At 40.1% G+C, this 15861-nt stretch overlaps 1 protein-coding gene across 1 annotated transcript in view; it reads right to left on the bottom strand.

Moving 5' to 3' along the window:
* Positions 1 to 14665, bottom strand: part of XPR1 (xenotropic and polytropic retrovirus receptor 1) — a 193766-nt gene extending 179101 nt beyond the window's left edge. The window contains exon 1 of the mRNA XM_036824076.1: positions 14398 to 14665. Within this exon, the coding sequence (XP_036679971.1) occupies positions 14398 to 14466 (69 nt within the window). The 5' untranslated portion in view covers positions 14467 to 14665. The remainder of the gene's footprint in view (positions 1 to 14397) is intronic.
* Between the last annotated feature and the right edge of the window lie 1196 nt (positions 14666 to 15861).

Here is a 15861-nt window from a genome sequence, read left to right as displayed (position 1 = left end):
GGCTCTACAACAAAAGTGCAAAAGAAAAAGGAAAAAGTTACCAATTTTCTTCCCAGTTTTTCATCTCTACCAAAACCAAAGAAACTTTCAAAAATGTATACATTAACTTTTTTTTCTTTCATCAATAACCATTAACAAGTAGTAACATAAACTTTCTGTTCTATGAAATACTAGCCTTTTTTTTTTTTTATAGATTTATTTATTTATTTTTGGCTGTGTTGGGTCTTCGTTTCTGTGCGAGGGCTTTCTCTAGTTGTGGCGAGAGGGGGCCACTCTTCATCGCAGTGCGCGGGCCTCTCACTGTCGCGGCCTCTCCCGCTGCGGAGCACAGGCTCCAGACGCGCAGGCTCAGTAGTTGTGGCTCACGGGCCCAGCCGCTCCGCGGCATGTGGGATCTTCCCGGACCGGGGCACGAACCCGTGTGCCCTGCATTGGCAGGCGGATTCCCAACCACTGCGCCACTAGGGAAGCCCCTAGCCTTTTTTAAAAAGGTAAAATTCTTTCAACTTCCATTTGTCCAGTAATTGAATAAATAGTCTAAGTTGTCTTTCCTAGTTACAGTTTCACTGACCCCTTCCCCCCACCTGTGTCAAGAGTAAATAAATCAAGTAAGATGCTGCTCAACTGTTAGTTTCAAACCCCTAGGGACAGCTAGGTAATAATGGCTAATACTTATATAATACTTACTATGTGTAGTAACTATTACACCTCCTGTCCTGTTTTCCAATGATGGACTCATTTCATTTCACATGATCCTCCAAAGTAAAAATTATCATTATCCCCAGTTTAAGGATAAGAGAATTGTGGCACAGAAAGGCTAAATGACTTGCCCAAACTCACGGGATTATTACAATTTCAATTTCAGTGGTCTCTGAATCAATCCATTTTCTAATTTCTGAATCTATCAGGAACTGAATTTTTGAAAGTCCATGATACTAAGCAAACAAATCTTAGAAAAAAGATTTTGCAATCCTTTTTAGCAAATAACTAATGGCAGCATAATTTGAAATTACTCATATTTCAAACAAGCTTATTCTACTCAAAAAGAAAGGCTTAATCAAAAAATGTTTGAACTCTGTGATGAGAGATGGTGACTCACTTGCTTATCAACAGTTTTGTTACCTGCTATTATACAAATACTGGAAAGACAGGAGAAAGAATATCATCTCAATTTTGTCATCAATGATCACATTTGAGCGTATTACATAAAACTAAGTAAAAGGCCTAACTCTGCATTCACTGAATAAACAAAACTAAAAGAATAAGACCAACTTCTCTCAACTGATACCAAAGTAATTCATTTCCAGAGCTTTAGCCACACTCTGAAGGGATAAACATGAACTTTTCTTATTTTCTCCGTTCACTGCCGTCAATCATGCTCCTCTGAATCTCTCTTTTTTAACCCTTAATGACATCTCAGGCAGATCCCATAGCCTTTCAGTTACATTTTGTTTTGTTCTTGCTTTTAAAGTTTCTAAATATGCCAGACACTGCCAGATGCTGGATACTAACAGGTTATCTATGACTCTGCCTGACACACAGTAGGCTTTCAATAAATCTAAGATGATCAATCAATCAAATCTAAGATGCCACTAACAGTAATATACACCATTATTTTATGTGCTTCTAAGAATGAAAAAAAAGTCCGCCAATTAATCTATGACAATTAATTATGAGACATATCCTGATTTCAGACATTAAAGTGTGGGAAAATTGATTAAGTAAGGTATTAATTCAAGCTCTCACTATTTTTGGCTATACTATTTGGTTTTCCTGTCTTTGGTCTTGGTCTCTCCAATGCATCCTCTAGGATCTAAACTACACTCTCACTTTGCACTGATCCTTCTCCCCAGTCTCTTCTTTAAAATCCTTAATGGTTCACAACAAGAAACATTTAAACACCTCAGCATGGTATTTGAGGCCCTTCACCCCTGGATCCCTCCCAGTCCACCTTTCCAAATCACACTATCACCTCTCCAACATACCCACTAAACCAGATTTCACTAATATGCTTGGATACTTCCACCCATCTATGCCTTTGTTCAATATTATCCTATCTGCCTAGAATGACGCCAGTGCCCTGTCCCCTCTTCACCATGTCATCAAACCCTACTCAATCTCTAAGTACAAACACTACCTCTGTGAAAGTTTTTAAGATAAATACCTTTGATCTCCAGAGCAAAATCAATTGGCCATTCCTCTGCAACATAATCACAATATACTACGATTAGGAGACCACCCAAGTTATGAGCTCCTCTAGGACAGGGGCTTACCTATTTTTACCTCACCAGCCCCTTGCGTGATCCTGACCATGTAACACCATGTTAAGAATCCAGGTTCTGGGGCTTCCCTGGTGGCGCAGTGGTTGAGAATCTGCCTGCCAATGCAGGGGACACGGGTTCGAGCCCTGGTCTCGGAAGATCCCACATGCCGCGGAGCAACTAGGCCCATGAGCCACAACTACTGAGCCTGCGCGTCTGGAGCCTGTGCTCCCCAACAAGAGAGGCCGCGATAGTGAGAGGCCCGCGCACCGCGATGAAGAGTGGCCCCCGCTTGCCGCAACTAGAGAAAGCCCTCGCACAGAAACGAAGACCCAACACAGCCAAAAATAAATAAATAAATAAATAATAAAAATAAAGGAATTCCTTTAAAAAAAAAAAAAAGTAAAATAAATATCCTTCTTCTAAAAAAAAAAAAAAAGAATCTGCCTGCCAATGCAGGGGACAAAGGTTCGAGCCCTTGTCTGGAAGATCCCACATGCTGCGGAGCAAATAAGCCCGTGCACCACAACGACTGAGCCTGCGCTCTAGAACCCGCGAGCCACAACTACGGAAGCCCACACACCTAGAGCCCGTGCTCCACAACAAGAGAAGCCGCTGCAATGAGAACCCCGCGCACCTCATCGAAGAGTAGCCCCTGCTCACTGAAACTAGAGAAAGCCCGCACGCAGCAACGAAGACCCAACGCAGCCAAAAATAAATAAATAAACTTACTAAAAAAAAAAAAAAAAAAAGAATCCAGGTTCTGAAATAAGACAAACCTGTGTCTGAATTCTGGTTTTAACCATTCACTAGCTATGTGACCTTGGGCAATCTACTCAATCTAAAACTCAGCGATTTCTTAAAACAGGGATAACAAAACCTACCTTAGAGGGTAAGGATTAAATGTAAAATGCCTGGCACAATGGAAACACTCAATAAACATTAGCTGTTATTATCATCATCATTGTTTTATTATTTTTTTTAAAAAAAGGAAGGAGACACTCATGAATACTTAACGAATTGGTTTAATACATATTCTAATCTCCTCTAGTCAGATGTGCCCTGACTTTGGCTTGGCAGCATGTTATAAGAGATGGCGGGCGGGGGGCAGGGGAGGTGCTCTTCATGTACATGTAACCTGTGTTAACATTCAAACAGATATGTTACAGAGAAATGCCCAAATGATTTTTCAACTTTCCTGAGTCTTGCTCTCATCCTTACCTAACTCAAGCCTTACCATAATTCCTCAGTCCTGTCTCCTCACCTACAATAGGTTTCTACCTAGATGGGGCAATGGCTAATTTTCTGTAGTTGAGTAAACAACATTTTTAAGGTTTGAGTCTCTTAACTTACGTAGTCTTTTAATTGACACACACATGAACTATTTGAGGTCGTTAATGTGAACTAATAGATTAGGTTCAGATAAATGTTATTAACACTGAGTATTTAAGTAATCATTAACAAGAACATTTAAATTCATATGGGCTCTTACAAAGAAAATTTATTCTTAAAATTAAAAGTAAAGAAATGTTTATATGGCAGTGATAAGCCTCAGCAAGGTATAGCAGTGAGCAGGAGGTCAATACTTTTATTCCAGGCTCTCCTATCAGCTAGTTGTGAGACTGACCACATATCTTGGCCTTTCTGTCCTCGATTTATTCATCTGTGAAACAGAGGGCTTGAGAAGGTCTTTTTCAACTCTAAAACTAATTCTAGTATTAAAAATTAAAATTCCATTACAGAATTGGAAAGAACTAATAAAACTAGATTGTCTCTGAAAACTCAAAGGATTCACTTAAGCTATTCAGACATACTTAGGAATGCACATGTGAATTTCACCCCAATTTTTAAAAAAAGAAAAGAATATGAAGGCACAGTCTATAACTGAAATGAATGCAAGTTACAAGTAAACAAGGAGAACTAATTTATTTCAAAACCATATAATTGTTCCCACCTGAATTTCTTACTGTATATAAAAAAGGACAATTTATTAATAAAAATATCACAGATAACAGGAGTAATACCTAAACTCAACAAAGCCATTTTCCAAGAAAATCTGAACTGGACAAGCCCAGAGGGACAAAATTTGAGGCTCGGTTTCCCTCACAAAGATACTGTTAACCTAGCATTAACTAAATAATTTTAATAGCAAATAAAGGCATTGTCTAAGCACTTTTCATATTTTAACTCATATAATCCTCACAAAAGTCCTGTAACTAGAGTGAAGTAAGTCAGAAAGAGAAAAACAAATACCGTATCCTAACACATATATATGGAATCTAAAAAAAATGGTTCTGAAGAACGTAGGGGCAGGACAGGAATAAAGACGCAGATGCAGAGAATGGACTTGAGGACACGGGGAGGGGGAAGGGGAAGCTGGGACAAAGTGAGAGAGTGGCATGGACATATATACTCTACCAAATGTAAAACAGATAGCTAGTGGGAAGCAGCCGCATAGCACAGGGAGATCAGCTTGGTGCTTTGTGACCACCTAGAGGGGTGGGATAGGGAGGGTGGGAGGGAGACGCAAGAGGGAGGGGATATGGGGATATATGTATACGTATAGCTGATTCACTTTGTTATACAGCAGAAACTAACACACCATTGTAAAGCAATTATACTCCAATAAAGATGTTTAAAAAAAAGTCCTGTAACTACTATTACTGTCCCGATTATACAAATGAGGAAACTGAAGCACAGAGAGGTAGAATGACTTGCCTGAGGTCACTCAGCTAGTAAACTGTCCAGATGGAATATGAACCTAGGCAGTCTGGCTTCAGAGATTGTTCTCTGTGTGCGTTATTGACGTATAAGCATATGATGCAAAATAGTTAAACAATAAAATGAATCAGGGTGATTGTGTTCACTCAGCCACTAACCAAGCCATGTGTCCTTGAATCACAACCTCTCTGGACCTCATTTCCCACTCAAGTGAAAAAGGGAATTGGACTTAATTAATATCTGAAATTCCTTACAGGTCTAACGTTCCATGATCTATGGAATGATCTAAAAGACAAAAGCCACGACTGTGGCATAGCAACAGCTATATCCACTGTTCTTTATCTTCCTCTTCTTACACTTATCATTATATCTCATTATTTTTTTCTTATGGCTCATCTTTATAAGGTCCTCTATTTAACAGCTGCCTACCTCATAACAATTACACTGATAATCTTGAGGAAAAAATAAATTAACCCAGGTGAACTCTGACCTCCAGACCATACTCTACTACCTCCAAACCATGCATACTGAGACCTGGGACTAAAAATAGACCAGCCATTACTTCAGCAGGTGCTGGAGAACAGGTCAGACTACGCCTAAATGTACTTATATATAAATGGATGGATTTATTTATTTTTCATAAAGCAGTATGATGTAGGAATTAAAAGCAGGGGCTCTTTCAGTCTCATCTCTGCTAACCACAATTAGCAGTTTCAACATAATCAGTTACTTAATGGCTCTAAGACTCAGGTTCCCCATCTACAAACAGAACTAACATAACACCCTACCTAAACAGCTTGCTATAAAGAGAAAATGTTTTTAAAGTAATGTCACAGTGACTGACAAAGTAAGCACTCAAAAAATAACAGCTGTTGTTCCTGCTACTGCTACTGTTACTGGCACTGTTACTGCCACCACTGTTATTTACAATTCGCATATAAAAGCAAGAGTTCCAAAGTGTGACAAATTTGATTTCAAATTCTGGCTCTACTACTTACTAGATGTGTGGCATGAACAAACTGACTAGTCTCTCTAAGCCTGGGTTTCCTCATCAGTAAAATGGAGATAATAAATCATCTATCTCACAAAACTGTTGTGAAGATTAAATGAAGTAACATACTGATGACACCTGGTTCCTAACTGGTCAATAAATGTTAATTCCTTTCTCTTTAATGACAAAATGACCACATTTCCACTAACTCAATTCAACGAAGAGAGAATGGAAGTGGGAATCCCAGGAAAGACAACTTTCTTTTCTCTATCATCCTGTGCAGGGGGGATATACCAGAGAATCCTCACTCATGGGATTTCCTTTATCCTCTTATGTGCTTCCTAAGACTAGAGAGTTTTTTCTCAGGCCATCTCCAAACGTTCTGAAAGGAGTCCTGTGCTCTAAGGCAGCAACTCTCAGAAACCCTTTCAGGGAACCCAAAAGGTCAAAACTATTTTCATAATAATACTACAACTTCATGTGCTTTTTTCACTCTCATTCTTTCATGAGTACACAGTGGAGTTTTCCAGAGGCTAGATGAAATGTGATGTCATGTCTCTGATGGCTAGTAGAGGTGTGCTTGTATACTCTTGTGTTTCAGACATTTCTTAGTTTTAATTTCTAATATAGCATATTATCAATAGACATTGAAATCCTCAATAATTTTTAAGAGTTTCAAATGGTCCCAAGACCAAAAAGTTAAAGGACTTCTCTTAGGTATAGAAAAAGCTCACAAAGCACTTGGATTACTGTGAATTACAACTTTACCAATTTAGCTTAAATAAGTAATTCACACAATAATCTAAAAGCTTCTCATTTTCCTGTATGATTACATTTCACCCTTCAATCTTCAAAAAAATCACTTGTTCACTAAATTTATGACTATTCAGTGAAAGAACTGGGTCTAAGGACTTACATCTCCTTATTCATGGTCTACAGTCTTTCCAAATACTGCAGGTCATCTTCAATAAGGAATGACTATGTTTTCTTAATCAACATACTGTCCCTCTTGTTACAGAGAATATGAAAATTGTAAGTTATGCTTACAGCAGGCTAATTAAACTTTCCTCTGACCTATAATAAATAAACAACTTTTTAAGGATTTTCTGATCAGTCCCCATAGATACCACACCTGCCTAGTGATGGGAAGAAACAGGTAACCAAATTTCTTCCTATAAACAAATTAAATTTAAAGGCGTATAACATAAAAAGTTTGAAAAGCCAGGGAGAATTCATCCATATTATTTACACAAGTGATCCAAATTTATAACCATGTTCCAAGTCCTCAATCTACAATTTTCCCTTTCTACAACATTTTTAATTTTGAAAGCACTATGCTGACTAAAATATAAAACCAAACACACACACGCACACACACACACAGGAATACTGTTTTTTGGGACTTCCCTGGTGGCGCAGTGGATAAGAATCTGCCTGCCAATGCAAGGGACACGAGTTCGATCCCTGGTCCAGGAAGATCCCACATGCCACGGAACAAGTAAGCCCGTGCACCACAACTACTGAGTCTGCACTCTAGAGCCCGCAAGCCACAACTACTGAGCCCGTGTGCCACAACTACTGAAGCCCGCACACCTAGAGCCCACGCTCCACAACAAGAGAAGCCACCGCAATGAGAAGCCCGCACACCGCAACGAAGAGTAGCCCCCGCTCACCGCAACTAGAGAAATCGCGTGCAGCAATGAAGACCCAATGCAGCCAAAAATAAATAAACTTATAAAAAATAAAATACTGCTTTTTGTTTTTTTCTATTTTTAAGATAACAAAAGAGCTAGAATTTAATGACGAATCTATCAGCCTATAGGACATAATAGAGCCCCTATAAATATTTGTTGAATGAATGAATAATTTTTTAAGGCATTTGTTCATGAGCATTGTCTACTTGGCTTCTTTTAAAGATTTTTTTTTTTAATGTGGACCATTTTTTTAAAAGTCTTTATTGAATTTGTTACAATATTGCTTCTGTTTTATGTTTTGGTTTTTTGGCCGCGAGGCATGTGGGACCTTAGCTCCCTGACCAGGGATGGAACCCACACCCCCTGCACTGGAAGGTGAAGTCTCAACCACTGGACCGCAAGGGAAGGCCCTACTTGGCTTCTTTTAGCATTTACTAGGTAAGGGGAAGACCTGAAAAAGGAAAATACAACTGGGCAAGAATCCTAGTGAATTCTGACAATCTCTCAATCCCAAAGGCCAATTAAATACCAAGCAACCCACAAACCACCTGCAGTTAAGCTACACAACTTGAGCAAAATCTTCCAAACTTTTTTTATGTCATATCACTATTAAAAAAAAAAAGTTTACTATGCACCTCCAATATATGTACCTTTGTTTATAAATTATCTCCTTCTACAACTGTGTACATTATAAAACACAGAATTTTTTTAAGTGGAAGTTTTAAAAGATGAGACAATAATAAAATAAACAATTTAAACTTTCATTTGTGAATAATGTGAAAATATTTTTAATCGCTCTTAAGAAATTATCAATAGCAATACTTCTAAAGAACAACCTAACAGAAAAAGTTCATTACTTTTTAAAATCTTAGTTTTTAGTATTTCAAAGGCCTAGTTCAAAGTTCAGGATTCAGTTAATTTTGAAACTTGATTATGATGGCTATAAGCTGGAAAACAGATCTCACAAAGGCAGAATACTCTAATACATAACATATATTTAGGGTGTTCACTGTGGATGACAACGGATGTAAAATCTTATTTCAAAGAATTATCTTAATTATTTTGAAACTTTTTGGCAAACGTCTTGTCAGGTCTATTAGAGTACCATTGTTTTTTCTGCAATTTGGCTGACAAAAAGCTAGTACTAGAAGTAGAATTGTCAGCTCTGCCATTTCCTTGTTGTTCACATGTGTTTGCATTATGCTGTTAAGGCTGGTACTGCTGTTGAGGCTTCTTTACAAGAGTCTTTTTAAGTCACATCCATTTTATAAGGGTTAGTTTAGTCAAAACTAAATAATATCCATAAACTCATCTTAACTATGCACCCATAAACTGGATTAATTGCTATTTGCTGAAAGTGAACAAACAAGTGAGAAAACTATTAGCAATTCTTGTCTCTCTTTCCATCAGACTACCTCCTAAACAAGGTCATTGCATCAATCCATTTATTCAATATTAGTAAAATTTCATTTCTTCCTGTCTTATGCATAAAAATGAATATAATTAAGACTTCTAAAACTACCTTCTCTTACTCCATGGGAGTGTTGGGTACTCTCCTTGGGGGCTATGATGCAAATATACTTGCAACACCTAGCCGGCACAACTCAATCAGTCTCAAATGCTTTTCAGATTAGGACTGGATTTGAAGCCAGGACTGATTTTCCATGGTCACCTCGGGTCAAATAAGAGTCTTATGTTCTTATGATCTGGACCTTCACTCAAAAACTGATCCAAAAGCAACCTTCAGGGATGGATGGACAAGTATAATCTTTCCAGGACAAGTTAACCTAACACACTTTATTATACAAAGATAATAAAGAACAGTAATAACTTCCTGTTTTATACAACATTCATTCATTCACTTAAGAAACATTTGTAAATGCCAGGCATCTTACTGCCATACTCATTTACAAATGTTATTTTAAATATGTTATACTGTACTTTTCATTTGCCGAAGTGCCTAAAAGAAAAAGTGTGGTTTGTGCCCCATCGGGTGGCCAAACTGGAAATTTCAAACAAGTTCCAGCAAGGCAAGTTAACCGTAACTAATCAACATAATACCTTTGGGAAATTGAAGCCTGCAACAAAAGTGTTCTCATGGGAGAGTTCTATAAATGAAAATCACAATAATGTTATGGCAATGTTTCCTTACACTTGAAAATAAGGGATATGCAGTTTATGGAAAATCCCTTCCCAAATCTTGCAACAAAAAATTAAACTATGACCATCACTTTTTACTTAAGTTAAATAAAAGCTTCACTGGGTCAGCTTTCCAGTCACAGATTAAAATATCATTAAAATTATTTGAAAGGAGACTATTAATTTAAAAGGATGCTATTAATAGTAATGCTTTAAGTTCTGTCCTCTTCATATGTAAAACATAATGAAACCATAAAAATGTACAGAAATTTGGAGCTATATGGGTCCTTAGAAAATAGAGGGCTGTGAGCTTAGAAACCATCAAGTCCAGTTCTCTCACTTTACAGATGAAGAACCTAAAGCCCAGAAAGAGGAAGTGATTTCGTCAGGGTCACACAGTCTGGGTGACCTGACTCCCAATGCTTACACATCTGTGCTCAAGAGACTAGCTATCTATATATGATCCTGGACAAATAAATAACTTAACCTTTCTGGACCTTAGTTCCCTTGCCTGAAAAAAAACAAGGAGACAGATAATCTCTCAATTCCCTTTTAACTCTAAAGTCCTGAAATTTAGATACCTCATTATTTTAGTACCTTACAAAACTACAGCGTACACTGAAAAAACCATTCCTGGTTCCTGAGAAACCAAAGCAGCACAGGACCCTAGGGAAGAAAACACAAGTCAGCAGCCTAAGGCACCAAATATATTTGCTTCTTTTGCTAATATTCTGTAAAATATTAACATGGTCATACTAGCCTATTTGGTTGAAACTGGTCTAAATTAATTTTGATTAATCAATTACAGAACTCTAAAATATACAATCACTGATACTAAATTTTAAAAAGTACTCTTATAAAGCTTTATTGATGTTTTATATTATATGCCAAGATTTACACTCAAATAGATTACTGGAAACAGGGATAGTCTCTTCCCATTTGTGTTTGTTGTTTGTAAAAACTATTCACAAATGGATCAAACTGATTTTCTTTATATGGTTTCTCCATGTTGCTCTATTCTTTTATGCTCTATTATTCTGCTTCTGAAGACCAAGTCTGTGAACGCCACAATTCATTTTTAAATTAGAAACTGATAATTTTCAGGATATTGATGGACCACTAACAATAATTTTAACAATCCAAAAAATGAAATCCACTACAAGTTAAATCAAAAACCTATGAACTGGTACTTCCCTGGTGGTGCAGTGGTTAAGAATCCGCCTGCCAATGCAGGGGACACAGGTTTGAGCCCTGGTCTGGGAAGATCCCACATGCCGCGGAACAACTGAGGCCGTGCGCCGCAACCGCGGAGTCTGCTCTCTGGAGCCCGCAAGCCACAACTACTGAGGCCACGTGCCTGGAGCCCGTGCTCCGCAACAAGAGAAGCCACCACAATGAAAGGCTCATGCACCGCAACGAAGAGTGGCCCCTGCACCTCGCAACTAGAAAAAGCCCGCACACAGAGGTGAAGACCCAACGCAGCCAATTAATTAATTAATTAATTTTTAAAAATATAAAAAACCTATGAACTACAACAGAACTTGAAAAGCTCTGGCTCTATATTCTTATTTTATGAAAGAGGAAAGAACCCTGGAAAGGCAAAAAGACTGTCCCCATGGCCTCATGACGAACATATACAAGAACTAGCACTTATTGTATGACCGTGTGTACACAATAATACATATAATCAGAGATGTAAAACATTTGTAGCTTCAATCTAATTCTCTGCTTATTTCAAGTAAAATTTAATATAGCAAAATGACATAAAACCAAAGAAGCTGAACAGTTCATAGTCGTTCACAGCACTAGAAAGCAGCCTACACAAGAAATCAGGAGTAATACACCCAAATTTCATCACCAGTACTTGAAAAATAAATTCAAGTGTCTGTTCTACTAAGTGTTTCAAGAGCATCATCTTCATATATGAGAAACTACATGTTACTGCATTATGAGAAGGTTCTTTTCTCTAGCAAATGCTAACATCTTTTATGATGTCCTTTTTTCCCCAAAGTTTCTTTTTTTTTTTTTTTTTTTTTAAATTTATTTATTTATTTATTTTTGGCTGTGCTGGTTCTTCGTTTCTGTGCAAGGGCTTTCTCTAGTTGCGGCAAGCGGAGGTCACTCTTCATCGCGGTGCGCGGGCCCCTCACTATCGCGGCCTCTCTTGTTGCGGAGCACAGGCTCCAGACGCGCAGGCTCAGTAGTTGTGGCTCACGGGCCTAGTTGCTCCGCGGCATGTGGGATACTCCCAGACCAGGGCTCGAACCCGTGTCCCCTGCATTGGCAGGCAGATTCTCAACCACTGCGCCACCAGGGAACCCCCCAAAGTTTTAAGCTGCCAAAATTCCTAGACTCTGAAGACTCTTATTTATGCCCCTTTAACTATTTTTAAAGGAACAGCACCAGCTCTTGAGAAATAGTATACAACACACGGATCCCAACCCTATAAAAAATGTCTTTAATGGCTCCAATTCACAAAGAAAAGTGCTCCTTATTAATTTTGCCTACCAAACAATGAGCTTTTCCACGACAGGAGTCACACAGTAGGGACCCTCTGCAGAATAAAATTTCAACAATTAATGAATTTTTCAAAAAATAATTTCTAATTGGCCTAGGAAAGATAATGCAGTCACACATATGAAATGTGTTCCTCTCCTCTCTGACCAACCTAAAGTAACCATTTAGGACTAATGTCCAAATGGAGTATGTGAATGAAGAGTCCCAGAATGACTCCAGCCACAAAGCTGACATTATAAATCAAGAGGTAATTTCATCTTCCAACTAAATCTTATGCTTCTCCTTCCAGCCCCAGAAACTGTATTTCAGATTAATACAATTCTATGAAACAGTTAAGTGCTGTAATACTTAAAATGAATCATAGCATACAATCAGCCACTATTACTTCTCCCCAAATGAAGCATTCCATACTATATAACAAGTATAAGATGTTGCCTCAGCATGCTGTGTTCTATGAAGAACTAGCAGTGGTGCTGAAAATTACTACTAGAAAGATGAAAGACCAATACCTTCCTTTCAATAAAAACCATCATCTGGACTCTAGCCAAGGTTTTAAAACTGACCAAATGTTATTAGAAACAATAAATCAAAAACTCTACAGGCTGAAAAGCTAATCCCTTATTTCATTCTTACAAAACGTAGCCACAAAACACTACAAGAAAATTAAGTGAAAAGAAAGCATTCATAATTTTAGGCCTTTCATTTCTGGCAATACTCAAATACTGTATGTTACAAGGTGAATTTATTTTACAATCTTCAAGGTTGTTTAACCTACTTACATCCCTTTCCTTTTCTTCAATTATTACAACTGTTATACGAATAAATAAACCCGCGCTGTTGCCTAAACATCCTATCAATGAACTTAGAACAGAAATTAAATAGAAAATCGAAATATCTCAATTTATAAAATCTAGCTAGAATATTTGTGTTCATATTGATTTTATACTCTTTGTTCCTGCACATAACATAGACGTGAATTCCTGGAGGTTAACAGATTAAGTCTTTCTCTATCCAGGAGCTGAACTGCCAGCCACTGAGAATAACCTATTGCAATGCTTAAAGCCCTTCAGGTATCTTGGCTTCTGAAAATATAAATGAGCTCATTATCTTCACTTTTCTTTTTATTAATGTAAGGTTCCTTATCACTATCTATTAAACACCCTTCAGGAGCTGTTATCACAGAAATTAAGGGTCAGGAGGGCCATGATTTCTGTAATAACACAGGTATGTTTTCAAAGTACATTGTTTACAAGATAGTACTTTTCTCCCTAGCTAACAAAATTTTAGGAAAGAAAACCTGAAAATTTTAATAATTCCCTTCTCTTTCTTCCTTCCTCTTCCCCTTCACTCCATTCCAAAACAACAGAAGAGCCAAAACCAAAGATATGATTACTTTATATACTTCATTAAATTAGTGAAAAAACGAGTCACCGTCTTTTTATCAAAACAAGATAGTTGATTACGATACGTTTGCATACTGTAACCACCGCATGTGTGATACACATTTAAATCAAGTTTCAACCCTGTTACAAAGCCTTTGTCAACAGTGTGCAAGTGGGGGAAAGCTGAAGGGCTCTGTGGAATGAAGGAAATCACTGGAGGGGCTTATCTGGGAAGAGAAGGATTCCTTGGTGAGAGGTGAGCAGACAGAAACAAGACCTAACCTTGGCGAGGGGGCGCTCGCCCAGGGTGGGGACCAGAGGTCAGGGTGAGCGGGAGGAGGGGATTACCGCGGAACCGCCGCGACCCCGGGCTACCCTCACACCCCGACTCCCCCACCTGCGGCTCGCCCTCCCACCACCATTCCCCAGCCCCGACCGGCTGTGCAGTCCCTCCCGGTCCGCCGCCCGCATATCCGTTACCCCGGCGGCAGCGGGGCTGCGGGGGAGGGGAAGGTCAGCGGGGCCCGGAGGGGGCCGGCCGCGGCGGGGATGCCGCAGTGGCTCCCCGCCGCACCGGGTCAAAGTCCGCCCGGCCGCGGGGAAGCAGCAGGAGCGGAAGGCGGCGGTGGAGGTCGGGACTGGCGAGATGGTGGCCCCTCCGAGTCCTCCCACTACCCGGCCGCTGCCGGTACCTCATACTGGATGTATTGCTTCCTCCACTCGGGAGTGATGTGCGCGGAGAGGTGCTCGGCGAACTTCATCCTGCCGTCTCCCCCTCACTCCCACTCGGATCCAGCAGTTACAGGCGGCGGCGGCGGCGGCGGCGGCGGCGGCGGCGGCGGCAACAGCGACTCCGACTCCTCCCCACATGGGCCCCGGCGCGGCGCGGCGATGCGCTTCTCTCCTCCTCCGCCGCCGCCGAGGTCTCCTCAGAGCCGCCCTCCCGCCATCTTCCTCCTCCTCTCCATAGCCCCGCCCCGCCCTCTATACGTCATCGCCATGGTAACCGCCTACGCGCACCGACGAAAGGGGCGGAGTAAGGGGCGGGATTTGCGTACATTCCTTAAGGCTCCGCCCCTTCTGGGCCGGACGTGCTGAAGGCACCTCCCATGACCTCTTACGTCTGGCTCCTGTGGGCCTTACAGCTGTTCTTTACTGCCAGCCTGGGAAGCAACAGTGTTGTTATTGCAATTAATATTAATACTGTAGCAACAATAATCCACACAAGACGTTTATATTTTCAAAGATTTGTGCAGGGCTTCCGTGGTGGCGCAGTGGTTAAGAATCTGGCTGCCAATGCAGGAGACACAGGTTCGAGCCCTGGGCCAGGAAGATTCCCCAAGCCTCAGAGCAACTAAGCCCGTGGGCGGCAACTACTGAGCCTGCGCTCTAGAGCCCGCGTGCCACAACTACTGAGCCCGCGTGCCACAACTACTGAAGCCTACGCACCTACAGCCTGTGCTCTGCAACAAGAGAAGCCACCACAATGAGAAGCCCACACGCCACAACGAAGAGTAGCACCCGCTCGCCACAAATAGAGAAAGCCCACGCGCAGCAACAAAGACCCAAGGCAACCAAAAATAAATAAAATAAATAACTTTATTTAAAAAAAAAAAGATTTGTGCAAACGTTTTTCCATTTTGATATTTGTTCTTCATAAAACCCTTAATGATGGATCAACATTAATCCAAATTGAGTAACTAAAACAGACTAAATAGTTAAGGGCCACATGTATTTAAACGAACCCTATTTTACATGCTCTAGGTGCTCAATAAATGCTTGTTGAATTTAATTAAAGACGTCAGTGCCAAGAATTGCATGCTGCTTCTGAATTTCAATGTAATTATCTAGTCCTGGGGCTACCAGAAAGGCCAGCAACAACACCTGGGCCCAAACCAGGACTGTGGGTACCAGCTGGACTTGTGACTGAGCTTCCTGGAGTTTAGGAGTGGGGTTGAGAGGGTAACCAATGTTGGGAGGAAAGAGAATCTTCTAGAGATACGGTTGGATCCCTACCCTCAGGGAGACCAGACATGGATCCAGCATCCAGGCTGACTGTCCTCGAGGAGAATGGAGAATAGATCACACACACAGCTTGGCACTGCTTTGAGTGTGAGAGTGATTGTCCTGGAGGACCTGATTTTGGACAGTAACCA

The sequence above is a fragment of the Balaenoptera musculus genome, chromosome 1, assembly GCF_009873245.2.
Source record: "Balaenoptera musculus isolate JJ_BM4_2016_0621 chromosome 1, mBalMus1.pri.v3, whole genome shotgun sequence".
In the NCBI taxonomy this organism is placed as follows: domain Eukaryota; kingdom Metazoa; phylum Chordata; class Mammalia; order Artiodactyla; family Balaenopteridae; genus Balaenoptera; species Balaenoptera musculus.
Note: the sequence above shows the minus strand (reverse complement) of the source record. Positions and strands in the feature narration are given on the sequence as shown.